This window comes from Cygnus atratus, chromosome Z, assembly GCF_013377495.2.
Source record: "Cygnus atratus isolate AKBS03 ecotype Queensland, Australia chromosome Z, CAtr_DNAZoo_HiC_assembly, whole genome shotgun sequence".
Lineage (NCBI taxonomy): Eukaryota > Metazoa > Chordata > Aves > Anseriformes > Anatidae > Cygnus > Cygnus atratus.
Genome location: NC_066396.1, coordinates 59575200 through 59589196, shown reverse-complemented (window position 1 = coordinate 59589196; position 13997 = coordinate 59575200). Strand labels below are relative to the sequence as shown.

Genomic DNA, 13997 nt, shown 5'->3' with positions numbered 1-13997 from the left:
TGTTTTTTAAAAATAAAACTTTCTAAAGCTCCGTAGCTGACACAGGATATTGAATGCCAAAACACTTCTGGTTGGTGGAATTATGATTTGCAGATTATATAAGGTTACCTTAATATTGGATTTGACTAATGGGAGTGGTATTGTGCCTGAAAGGGGCTGGAGGCAAGTCACAGCTGTAAATGTTTTCTCCTGAGGAGACTGTCTGTAGCCTACAGCACAAAACGAGTGGAAGGCCTGAGTAAACATGAGTTCCTGCTTCACAAAGACAGTGTCCTGTGTATGGGGTTGCTCTGTGGGTTTTCTCTTTGTGGTGTTTCCCCAGGTGATTACAAAAGTTCCAAGTGCAGTCCTTCTGACAGGCTCTCAGTGTTGAGTGTTTGGTCCAGTTGCAGGCAACCTGGCATTTCGATTTCGTGTGCTGGGGAGAAGTTCAAATTAATACTCTGTTGGCTTCCCAGCCTGGACCAATACTCCTGTTCGGTGCTTGTGGTTTGGAAGCACTTATCAGTGCCAGGAATTTGAATAGCACACAGAGGATGCGGGTAGTAGTCCATCTGCAAGGAACTGGAGAGATCTTGGTGAGATCTCTTGGATTTTCTCTACAAGGAAACCCTGTTTATTTGCCATCTGAAGAGAGAACAGAAGAAAACATTCACTTAAAGGGCAACTGAGAGAAATCACAGCTCTCAAAAATATAGAAAGAAATGAACAGGCTTATCTCCACGTTTTTTCACAGACAGTGGTTTATAATCCTTCAAAGAATATTCCAAGTGAACTGGTAATTGAAACATGAAAAACAAAATAGTAAGAGAAATTATATTCCTTTGCCAGTGTACCCCCTGTTCTAAAATGAAGGTGCCATCTGAGTGACTTGGACAAATGAAGCATTATTTGTACACTGAATGGTTCCAGTTTTGCTGTCTAATAGGGCCCATAGCGGATTGTGGCTTGAATATTAAGTATATTTGTAATGCTAAATGAGGATTTGAATTGCATTCATGAATTAATTTTTTATATCAGGACTTACATTTCAGTAAAAGGTGCAATGTTATAATTAGAAAGCTAAGAATGAATGAGGAGACAAGCAGAGAAAAACGTTGATTACATGTGAGTATCAGTAAATAGGATGGATGGTTGAGACATTTTTTATATGCGACATCCAAATAACTTTCTCTTCAGTTAGAAACTGAGCCTCAAATAGGTGCCAGCCAAACTACTGCATGTCTCAGGAAAGAAAATACTTATTTGTGGCTTTTGTCACATGACTAGCAGGTACTGATAACCATATTACTATTGAAATTTTCATACCTTGTCTTTTTTTACATTTACTTTTTAGTTAGCCCACTTTTTAGCTTGATTGAGCCATATCTGGATGACTCCTTTAAAGAGATTTTTGCAGTTTGACATAGTAATTTAACTGAAAATCTGTTGTTAGAAAAAAACACCACTGTTTTCTGTGTACGTCACTTTTTGTTCTCTGACTGGCTCTCCAGTAGTTATTGAATAACTTTGCTAATCCTTATCAGGCTGAGAAAGGACGTACCTGTTATTTGTATCTAATATATTAATAGTATACCATGTGTTTTCTAGCAGAAAACTGCTTTGGAGTGGGCTGAAAGGAGATGGATATATATATATAATTTCCATATTTAAATATAGCTAGCAAATACTGAAATATTTATGGTTTGGCTCTAGATGAGGAAAAAATCATTTTCTTCACTCACTTTCCTTACAGGGTATAAAAATGGTAGCCAGAAGTGGTTCACAGAAAAGAAATTCTCTATTCTAATCTACTTTAGTGCCATTTTTGGATCCAGCTTGGCTCTAGTCCTATGAGCAGTAGTTCATTGTATGTTTGTTTTTTTTTCTAGTTCATCTGATGGATACAGAATTTTCACCTGAAGAATGCAGAGATTATGACTTAAATTTCTTTTAAATTATGGAATTTCCCTTTTTTTTTTTTGGAAAAGAGAGTGAAGAAGTTATTTTTTATGATTATTAAGGTGTTTTAATATATCTGGTAATTTCAGAGAGATTTTAATGCGTGTTTGCTCCTAATCTCAAGACGTTGAGTAATTGTGAAGTATAAAATGTGATCTTCAAAAGACAGACCCAGGAGATTCTCTTGAAGTTGCTGGTAGGGGCAAGGTAGGTAGAATGAAATATCATAGGAATTATAATGAAATCGTAGGAACTAGCGACACTGCAGATTTCCTGTTCTGTGTTTCTTTGTCATTCTTTGTGACACAAACTAAACCAGTCAGACCTTTTCTATTCTAATATAATTCGTGGAAAAAAGAGGATATAACCTCTTCTGTTCCTTATAAGGAATCTTCTTTCAAAGGATTCTTTTTGTTGTGCAGCTAAGTTTCAATTGCTTTTTTTTTCCTTGGGAATTTCAGCTTTTCAAATGGAAAATGTTGCATGGGACAGTTTCCATTAGCATCAGAGACTTCCTGCTCTGAGAACTGGCCTCTATTTTATAGCTAATATCACCTTTAAAGGGGGCAAATAAAAAAGCCTTATACCAAAGCCTTAGAGGCTAACGTGGTTTTGTGCAGACAGGAGAATGAAATTTCTCTTTGTACAGGCCAAGAAAGGACATCTTTTCTTATAGTATAGCTAATGCCAGTGGAATATAGCAACAGCAGCAATAAGTTTAGCTGGGAAGGGAAATTTAAGAGACCCCAGCTGGCAGAGAGCAGTTCTTTTTCTCCTTTCCAGAGTTCAGCAATGTTGCTCTCTTGCAAACATGCAGGACTCTTGGGGAATCCGCCAGACCTCTTTGCATTGGAAACCCACCTTTCTTGGAAAGTAAAACACCTTGAAAACAGCACTGTTTCCTAACCTTAGGTCCTCAAGTCAAGACATGAGTCGAAGTCAGTTTGGTAGGAAATGCCTAGTTTGAACTGATCCCAGAATTTTTCATTTAAGTATCAGGTTTTGTTAAATCCTAGCCACAACATTACTTCTGCTCCAGAAAAAAAAAAGGTATTTAGCATCTATTCTTAGTAGTATGCTAATATGTGCAGCTTATCCTGTCCTTTGTTTTGTTTTGGTCATTTGGTGTTCCTTTGTAGTTCTTACTCAAAATATTGGCTGGTAGGTCACCCTGATTGGGAGTTTTGTGCTCTTTAGCAAAAGTTTGTCATTAAATCCACTTTCATGTGGGCGAATAGGACTTCAGACTTCACTTGAGTTAAAGCTTCAAGGTATTAACTTAAGAAAAAAACAAATTTAATGAACACCCCTGGCTTTCCTTAGTGGACAACAAATATGATGTGCCTAAAATTTAGCCATAAAAGATCCTGAGCTTGTTGCTGAAAAAGGAAAAATAATTCCTAGTTGTTGACATCATAATCCAAGAGTCAGGGTTTTCATAATATAGTGGTGAAAATATTGCAGAATAAAGAAGACAGGGAATAGAAAAGAACAGAACAATACTGACAAACTGCAATAATGTATGAGAGAGCAGGATGGATGACATTAGCCAACCTGACTCTGCCCTGTGAGTGATACATCTGGACATACGGGAAATACTACAAATTGTCAATGTTTTCGTTTTAAGATGAAAAGGAGAAGAAGGGAGGAAATAAAAATAGATTGCAGCCACCCAGCTTGACAAACAGCTCTTAATTTCTCAGGAAGGCCAAAAAGGTTGCAGTGTATCACTTTGTCACCTTGTTCTTAGTCATTGAGACACATGTGAGAGCAGAACAAAATGTCACTTGATTCTTTTTTCTTAATTATTATTATTCCCTCTGAAGGAGTAAAACACTGTGGTTAAAAAGGAGTCTTCCTAGTTCTACTGCAAGCATTGAGGGTACATAATTTCCTTGGAGAAGAAAAAGGCACTTTTTCATACTTATCACTAAAACTGTGTCAGTTTCAAGGATGATGAATTAAATGTAACTGTTACAGTTGCAAAAGGACTGCAGCTCCTGATACAGCACATTATATGCAACCCTATGTAAGGAATGGTGACAGAAGAAGATTTGAGCAGAGGGCAGATTTTGAAATTTTCTCCCAAAGGACATCGCTAATCACTAGCTGTTGTTTGCTCTTAAGAGTGCGCAAATATTATATGCACATATAAACTTTATATGTACAGAACATTCATTTTCTGATTTTCCAGATGGAATATTATTTGATCCTAGCTATCTTAGTTAGTCAGTGCTAATGCTAACAGGGTGTTCTAATAAACACCAATGAGCCCAAACATGCTTGTTTTGTGGACATAAACAGCAGCATGTAAATGTCAAAGCTAAAATTTGCCTTTGAATAATCGTGTATCCTGATGTACTTCTGAAATAATTTCTGAGCAGGAAAAAATCTGTTGGTGATAAAACTACTGTGTGTTCTCTATTTGGGATAATGTTGGAAATGTCTTTACCACCTTTATGTTAGCAATACAGTAATAATAGAATTCTTATCTTCTGAGAAATCCACAACTGCCTGTTTAGTCTGAGCAAAGCCGTTTGCATATACTCAGAGAAGGCCACAGAAAGGACACAATTTCCTGAATATAACCACAGAGTGCAAATATTGTGCCCTGAATAACACACCAGTTACCGTAAATGTCAGTAGAGGGAGTTTTTCTGACTTTGATTTAGTAAGAGCCTACAGCAAAGCCAGCTGTTAGCACTTCTTAACTGCTTGTCAGTGTGAAGGGGGGAGCATCATTTCTACACGCTTTTGTTTTGTGATTAAAAGAGGGAAACAATTTTTCAAGCACTTCCCAACAGGTGCAGAACCACAGCTTTAGCTCTATTTGACTCTCACTTTGCTTCTTTTTTGTGTTCCTACTAAATTTGCTAGTTCTTCCTTGTAGGAAAAAGCTGATGCCTGCCTTGGAAATGCATCATCAAAGGCTACTGGAATTAATTTCAAGTTAGCTGAGGAGCTCTTCAAGTGTGAGCTTGGCATGTAGACAAAGAGCGTGTGTTCATACATCTATAACATACATATGTATGTAAATCTTTTTAGCTATTTGTCACAAACAGGAACATAATGGCAAAATGTGGATGAAACAGTGGTAATCAGAACAAACTAATTTTTGGATTGCTAGTCCAATCATCTTTTGTAAATCCAGACAGCTTCCAATAGTTTTCTACAAAAGTCAACTTGTTCTGCCCTAGTGCATAGCTTTTTGGATGATAGAGAAGGCTATGCAATGAAATAAAAATGACTTTAGGTGCTTCAGGCAGTATTTCCAGCATTTGAGGGTTTTTACAAGGGCAAAAAAATGAGTATGCAGATGGTTTTTCACAACTGAATATTTGCATGCCCAAGTCAGGTAGCTTGGTATGTTTGCCTGTGATCATGTATATTGAGGCAAGCATAATTCCCAAAAGGAATTTTTCACAGCAGCAGTTGTTTTTCAGAAATAAGTACATGCTGATGCTAGACTTATATGTATGATCTTTTGTATAGTGCCAGACATCATTTCCTCTTTTTTGTCTCCTCATACTGTAAATACTCTTCCAAATAAATAATTTGAATGGCAAATGACGGGGGAGGGCAGAAAGAAGGAATAAGCTGGTTGTTTGTTATGTAACACAGGGAATCATATTTTGACTAAAGCCAAATAAGAATTTTCTCAACAAAGTGGAGAATACAGAGGCTGATTTTGCGGTAGAATGTAGTGCATGTATTTAATGGGGTGTATTTTTACTTTCATGGAGGTAAGTACATATTTATATTTTTAGCATTGTCACCTTCAGTGTCATTTTGTCAGTTTTTTTCATTCCTTTATGGGTCACTGAAGCCTATGGCCTAACATTTCAAGACTAGCTTTCCTGTAAATGACCTTAATTATTCTAAAGTAGAATTTTTCAAGGTAGACACATGCACTACAGCAGAAACCTTATTAAACTCTCTCTTGAGAAAAGCATGTGGAAAGGTGAGAGGAGATAATGAAACATTGTGAATATCATGTGCTTCACGTCTCCTATGAAAAAAATAAAAAAGAGATTAGAGTAAAATCTGCAGTTCCTTCCCTGCTTTTGCATTATCAAGCTACTTTGCACACTTGAAGTCCTTACACGCAGAGGCTGAAATGTGTCCAACCTTTCAGATGAAGGGAAGATAAAGGGTATTTGATTTTAGGACAAAGGATCATATGCATTTTCCCTCTCTTACTCTTCCACTTCTCTCTCATTCTTCATTTACAGCTTCTGCGATCCCAGATAATGGAAGGAGATCCTGTCTAAAGCTTAAAGTTTTTGTGCGACCAGCAAGTAAGTTCTTTAGATTAAGGTTTCGAGGGTGGCTTTGTAGCATGCTTTACTATGTGGTCTAGTTAACAGCAGTAAATCTTTTTTTTTTTCTTTTTTTTTACTGTTAAATCTTGTTTATCTGTTCTGTACAGCAACATTTGTGTTATGGTTTTCATCATGTTTCCGTATCATTTTTCATAAGGCTTTATTTTAATTACATGGCAATTGCTAACTTGTTGTTTCTTAAACTGTTGTACCAATGGAAGACTACACTGGCATATGGATACATGCCACAGACTTTAAAATATAAATATGCTTAATTATATACAGTCAATAGAAAAAAGAGAGAAAAAAAAAAACAAAGTGGGGAGTTTAAGGGTGTCTCACTAACATATTTGGCTGTTATCTCTATTTTTGTTATAGACAGCTGTATGAAAACTATAGGTGTTCATGATCGTGTTTTCGATGTTAACGACAAAGTAGAAAATTCATTAGAACCAGCAGGTTAGTATGCTTAGAGAATCTCTTTTTAAAAATGCGTGTATCCCTCTGGTGCTTGAGTACCTTTTTCCTCTCTGCATGCTTTGCATGGTATAATTGCTCTGCTTTTGCTCGTTTCTAGCAGTGCTAATATCACTTGTGGTATATTTTCTGTCTCCTTACTTAATGCAGGGGAGGAAAAACATTGCTTTTTCATTGATGCAGTTTAATAAAATACTGTGTGTGCCAGCATAAAATTTCACTGGTGTCATGAACTTGCTGGTCCATCCAAGCCAAACATCCAGCATGTTTACAGACCACTCTAGTTTTTGACTGGGACCAAAGTCTTAGAAGGTCAATGGGCACACTTCATGTGTTTTGTGATGTCAAAAGACTTTCAAAGAAATAGAACTGCTGCTTGTTTAATGCTAGCGCATGACACAGGCATATAGCTGATAATGTTTAAGTAAGAAATTAGTCCTTTAAAATAATATACATATATGTATATTTTATTAGACAAAGTACTGTTTTTACATATGCAAACTAACACACACACACTGATATATGTGAATTTCTATCCTTTTCTTATTGGAGAAAACTTAAGATATGTTTTTTTTTGTTTTGTTTTGTTTTTTTATCTTTGATTGATTTTTTGTTCGTTTGGTTTGGTTTGATATGATTTGGTTTTACTTTTTTATGTTATTCATTTGGTTTGTCATTTTTTCATTTGTTCCCCAAAGTGCTACCTTTAAAAATAAGAATAATACTTTCTTTTATAAAGCCCCTTATCTACCCAGGGAAAAGTGGTATTATCCTCCACCATCAAGGTGTGTGGGGCTGTGTGGGAAGTGCATGTGTATGTTTGTATGAGTCAGGTCTATGACAGATAGGAGCATGTTTAACTCTAGGGGTGTGAGTAATCCCATCCACCTCAATGGGATGTCTCATGACATTAAAATTAGGTGGGTATGTAGGGCAAGTATTAGCAATAGTATTTATCTGTTTGTTTTATTTGTAACACGCTGTTCACACATTGCTACGTTCAGACCTCAATAATTAAAAGGCACAGTTAAATAAACAAATGATACCATAAACATTACACCTGTGTAAAATTTAGTATATACCCTGAAGAACAGATTACCAAGATTTTTTTTTCTTTTCTCTTATGTTATTTGAAAGAGACTGTTCCTTTGGTATGAAGCAACTTTTTTTTTTCTTTGTTATTTGCTGATTCTTTAACTAAAAGCCATTATTTAGGCAGAAGTATTAATAAGATTTCCACAAGTTATCCAGTTTGAATGATCTACCGATAAATGCACAATATAATTTTATATTTTTCTTTGAGAGGGTTTTCAGAACTCACCTAAAAATTTTGATTTTGAGAATCAGGGTTGTTCTCTAACCAAATATGTATGCAAGGTGAGTGCATTTATAGCAGAGATGCATTTGCACTTTTATTAACAATATTCACCTTCTACAGGAGGCATTAGGATGATCATTTCCCATCCCTAGGTAACCTATGAATCTAGAAACTCAGTGTGCTCTTTTACACTTTTTGATTTGGTGCATGGGCTAATTGAAATGTATTCTGGCAGGTACTGGATTGCAAAAGAGATCGTGTGAGTAATAAGCACTTGATAGTAGTGACCTCGCTGTATATTTTCAGCAGTGCTGCTCACTTCCCATTGAATGGCTATACGTAGCTAGCACCATCACAAAAGCATATTGTTAGAAAGCAGCAGGTGAAACAGAGAACCCAAATCATACAAAGAGTATCCTGCAGTCTGAGATGAAATGCTGTTTTTGTTACCGGGGGAAATAATACCCTTAAAGAGAAGGTTTTCATTCTGAACCCTTCAGGTATCAAAAAGTTGCCACTCCCAAGATCAGTGTTTATTTGCATTATTATTTGGACCAGTTGCCATCAGATAATCAGTCATTCCCAGATCTGCTAACTGCTATCATGCTTTCCCGTTATGAGGTTGTTAGGCTTGCTGCTGCCCCAGTGGATCTTGTATGTGATCTGTAACATGTACTTACCTACCTACCTGCCTCTCGCACTCATCTTCTGCTTGTGTGCTCTCCCCTGCCTGCCACCATCTTCTCCTGCAGTATACAGGAGGATGGGGAGGCAGGAGGATCACATTCAGCAGATTACTTACTGTGACCACTCTTCTGAAAAAAAAAATGATTTTTGAACCCTTGTAATTTCACTGGTTTTGCTCAGGAAATTGCAGGAAGCTGATTTGTAGAGATCACTCTTCTTTCAGAATTTATTAAAGTAATCGTCCCTATCCCTGTCCTCCCCTTCTGTCCATAAAACAAAAACTGCAGCTGTGGAATAATTATACCTGAAGCATATGATGTAAAGCTATGTGATCTGGAAAATTCATGGTTGTCAAAATAATTTTTTCTAATTGCTGCTAGCATTCCCAGTCTTTAGCAGTGACCTTCCAGATTTTATTAATGAATTTTGTCATATTTGTCACTTGCCTTCATTGCTTAAAACAAACTCAAACCTTAAGCCTAAGCATTAAAGATTTTACAACTCTGCACGTCTCAGGAAAATCATATTTGAAAAGTGATTTTGAGAACTGCAGATGAAATGTGTGCTCTAATATATGAGCGCAAAGAGACCTTGGGACTGCATTGACAGAAAGCTCTGATGATTTCTTGTAAGGAGTCCCTTAAATGAATTCCCCTGTGAAGAGTTTTTTTTTTTTTTTTTTTTTTTTTAAACGGCATCATAGAAGATCTCCACGTTTTTAATTTAAGAATTAATCTTTTTAGTTTAGGACTTTTTCGTTGAGATTTGTTAGTAGTACTCAGTGTTCCAGTCATGAGAGCTGAGAGTCACAGAGAATTAGGATTTATTGCTGTTTTACACTAGTTCTGCCCTATTGTGCTTTAGTCCTGACTCATGCATGTAATTAGCACAAAACTGTTAACATTCAGTCTGCAAATTCAGACTTACTTGCAATTCTGTTGATGATGCAAGAGGCAGAATATAGTTCATGTCATTCTCTCCTGTACTTTTAGTTCATCAATGGTGAGTACACTTTTCCAAACTGGCTAGAGCCAACTCTGTGTATATCAAAGGAGATAGAGCTGACAGGTAGGACAGGGGTATCTTTTCCCCATACCTTCTTAGGGTATGATTTAATGGGGAAGTTGCTCTTGTGAAGTACTGTATTCTCATTGCATTGCCACCGAAGCACAATAGTGTAAATAACTCACAGGTGAAATACGGAACAGCTCTTGGTTCTGACAACCACCAGAACTAGCAGTTTTAAATAGCCCTTTCCAGCCCTTTAATTGTCCCTTTCTTGCAAATGTGAACATATTCACAACTGATTGGTGCTTGCTTTTCACACTTTTGCTTTGAATAGCACCGAGGACATGCTGATAGACCTGACACGACTGCAGCATCAGTGCTGAACAAAATGTGACATTGCTAATCCAGTTTACTGTGCATCTCCCAGTGAAACTGGACTGGAGCCGAAGAGCCTGTTAACCCAAATAACGCTAAGTGCTCTGCCTGCTTCTGTGCGAGGTGTCAAGGGTGTGAAGGGGATCTTTTGATCTAACTGAAGCTGAGTAACGTGAGAGGCTCCACACCAGTGCTGCCTGGTGATCCTAGTGCTGTACCTTAGTGCCTTTAATTGGGATCACACAGCTCTCATCCACTGTAATCCTCGCAGTGCAATTTGTTGAGATGGGAGCTCTGAAACAGATATATCACAAGTATTTCAACACCTCTCTTAAAATGGGGAAGCTTTTTACACTAAGTTATGAGATACTGTTAATTTTCCTGGAAACTTAGGCACCCTAAAATAGCTTATGAATTCATTTTGAGGCCACTTCACACTTCCTTAAAAGGTTTAGCTCATTTTGTTCATTTAGTACTAAGAAAATTCAAACACAGAGCAGACTTTTTATGGCAAGCCTCAGACAGATTGCTCTTAAAATACTTAAACTAGATAGCTGTGGATATAGGGGATTTTGCAAAGAAAAATACCACACCTATAACAACAGTTAAGTTGAATTTGAATTTACCTATATTTTTTATTGTAGCTGTAAGGCTGATTTTTAATTAAAAAATAAATAAATAAACAGATCTTTATTCAGTATAATAAAATCAGCGGAGTATTTTTGACTGTATTCTCCTCTGCTGCCAATACATAAGCATGTTTTCACAACCCAGATAGTTATTTTTTCATTAGTTTTATCAGTACATATGTAAATCTATATTTTGTATACCATAAAAAGTAGTCTGCTACCTATGAGATTTTGGGATTGTGCCTGTATTGTATACAATCAGAGACTGTCTTAGCCTTCAGAATTCTGTTTTGAGAAAGGGAGACTAGTCTCATATCCCCTGCATATTCCAAAATGCAGTATACTTCAGTGGAAATTTGGTGTGTAGAAGTGGAATACATGCTTGCACTTATGGGCTATTCTTTTGAATTCAGGAGCCAAAATCTGTAACTCAGGAATGGGATTAACTTTGAAGTTAATTCTGAGCACGTGCAACTCTTCCTCAAGCCCTTTGGAAAATCAGGTGTTTTTATTTAGCTGCCTCACTATTGACATTGCTATCTAATTAACCATCCAAAGCTGGGGCTACAGTATTTTCTTAGAGTAGGAATCTTTCATTCCTTAGTCTGCTGCAGTCAGACTTAACTTTCTGCTCCTTTGGTCTTCAGTGGGAGTTTTGCCAGTAAGAAATGCAGGACTTGGCCCCAAGTTGGCTACATAATGAGGTATTACGTGGTTGTGAAAGTCAATGACAGCACAAGGTTCATTGCCCTATTTCATAAAGGCACTGAAATCTACTTGCAGTTGTCGGCTCAGTGAGAGTTTATTAAGGATGCAAAATCTCATTGGAATGTATGCTTTCTGTTTGAACAGATGATACCGTACATGAGTCAGCCGAGCCATCCCGTGGTGAGAATGCGGCACAGACACCGAGGATACCCAGCCGGCTTTTGGCAACTCTATTGTTCCTCCTGGCAATGCTTTTGATATTATAGCACAGTATGCTCCAGCAACCTGTCGCAGAAAATATCAGGGTCTTGGAACATCAAAGATCCACCTAACTGCTCATCCCAAGAAAGGGACTTTATTGTTTTTGCAGATGTCAAATTGTTATTTTTCCCTTTTCTTCTCCCTTTTAGCCTGAACTCAGCAAAAATTTGAAGGGGATAACTAGCTTCAGCACCCGTCCCTACCTACCCTGTGACTTTCTTAACCCCTCCATACAAATAAAAGGACTCCAAATGAAAATGCCAAACTATAATAGTGACACTAGTGATTCTTATTTTCCTCTGCATTCTCCTTTAAGAAGTCACCTCTGTTAGTTCACTGTGTCATCCGTGTGTAGACAAGGAAGAGTAGTGGCAGATGCAGTCAGTGAAGGATAAAGAAACTGAGTGAAAGCCTGGGAGAGTTTTCTCTCCAATACAATATTTATGCCTTCTCGTTCAGCACTGTAAGATGATCATGCAAGGCATCGTGTCACGATGTCAGGACTGGAGGGGAAGTATTAAGAACAGATATAATATAACACCATTTCCTCCAGGAGTTTCTAAATGAACAGGCTTCTGAAAGGGGAGGACATTGTTTCTTACAGACTGTCCTGAAACATCTTTGATGGTAAAATTCTTGCTCACAAGTAGAAACACTGTCTTTGGTGAAAGAAAGGGGTTAGTATTTAGAAATGTTAGCACACAGCAGGCAAGGTCAGATTTAGGAAACTTCACTGGGGGTGTGAGTGCCTCTGTTATTTCGTTTTAAGGGGATAATGCACACCGGCTTATTTTATTTTAAAAGAAATCACCGTGGTGCTACAATTTTTTTCTTGAAATGCAGAGGCACTTTTGAGAATAAAGTGACCTTCCCCAGCGCTAACTTAGTAGCTGATAGCCTTGGATGCTGCTCTGGGTGTTAATACATGCTATGAGAGGACATCAGTGGCCAGAGGAATCATGTTCGGGACACAGGATCTCCAGTGTGCTCTTGATTTGTCTCTCCTGCAAGTTCCTCAGTCATGGGAATAAACCACAAGTAAAAGAAGCCAGGACAGTTTAGTAGCATTGTTTGGTGAGGGGAAAGAAAAGAAGTGTGGAATATGAATTCAAGTGTTGATTTTTTATCTTTTCCCCTTCCAGCACAGTTCGAAGAGTAGAGGAAACGTGTTTATCAGCCAGAGATAAACTAGATGGGCTCCCAAAGACTTAACAAAATATTTTTTTAAAAATCCACTAGAATAGAAAATACATTATTTAGATATACTTTATGCTGAGAGTGAGTGTATATGCTTGTCCTATTTAAACATGTGAGAAAAGTGGTAAGCCTTGATGCAAGTAGGAAATGGGACTGTCTTGTTTGATGGAATTGGGAGTGACCCTGTTTAGGGAATCTGAGCCTTGGCTATGGTAGAGCTTGAAAAAGTCATTTGCCAGGAAGTGCAAGCCTTGGGGTATTTTTTGTCTAGGCTGCCATGAAATTCAAACTGCTAAACATAATCAGGGAAATATCAAACCAAGACTGAAACAAACCTTTTCTAAACAAAAACTGTGATAATTGTTAAATGCAAAACAAAACATGGAGCGCATTCAAACAAAACATGGGTTTTCTATATTAATTCTGAAGAAAATCTCTGTCATAACAAAATTGAGTGATACCAACATCAGACAGTATTTGGTTGGCTGTTTTTTTCTTTTTTTTTTCTTGTTTTTTTCTTTTTTTTTTCTTTTTAATGATGAAAAGCTTTCCTAAAGTTGTAAGCAGCTCACTATTCAATAAAGGAGGAAAAGGAGAAGTCAATTTAAGATGTAAAGGGAGGTTTTATGCATGCTAAACCACAATCTGAGCTTGCCTGATACCATACAACAAGGTTCTTGTTGCAGGGCCTGTGCTTACAGCAGGAATGTAGGATATTTCCTCTAGTGTGAAGTGCACACAAAAAAGATACACAGTCTAAACAGTGAGGGAAGTCAGCCAGCATCCCATTACAATCTAGCTGGTACTTTCCACTCTTTAACATGGGTGTGCTTGGTACACAGGCTAATACTTCCTTCAAGTAGGAATTAAAGAGCTGTGGATGAGATGAGCTTAATCAAAATGAACCTCAACAAATGGGTTATTAACTGATAATATTGCATGATAGGTAACCCTATTAAATGATTCATAACAATAACAGACAGTTGTACCAGCAGTGCCAATATCATGTGGAAGTGGTGGCTTCATTTTTCATCCTTTGTCTCTAAATGATGTCAGAATTTGAGATGTACACTT

The 13997-nt window shown here is 37.3% G+C and overlaps 1 protein-coding gene across 2 annotated transcripts in view; it reads left to right on the top strand.

The window, feature by feature from the left end:
* The window catches only part of EFNA5 (ephrin A5), a 210523-nt gene extending 198526 nt beyond the window's left edge, over nucleotides 1-11997 (top strand). Inside the window, exons 3-5 of one of the 2 annotated variants that reach the window (XM_035562593.2) lie at nucleotides 6174-6239; nucleotides 6642-6722; nucleotides 11610-11997. In XM_035562593.2, the coding sequence (XP_035418486.1) occupies nucleotides 6174-6239; nucleotides 6642-6722; nucleotides 11610-11731 (269 nt within the window). In that variant the 3' untranslated portion in view covers nucleotides 11732-11997. The remainder of the gene's footprint in view (nucleotides 1-6173; nucleotides 6240-6641; nucleotides 6723-11609) is intronic. The other variant, XM_035562594.2, reaches the window with a different exon arrangement.
* The last annotated feature ends 2000 nt before the right edge of the window (nucleotides 11998-13997 follow it).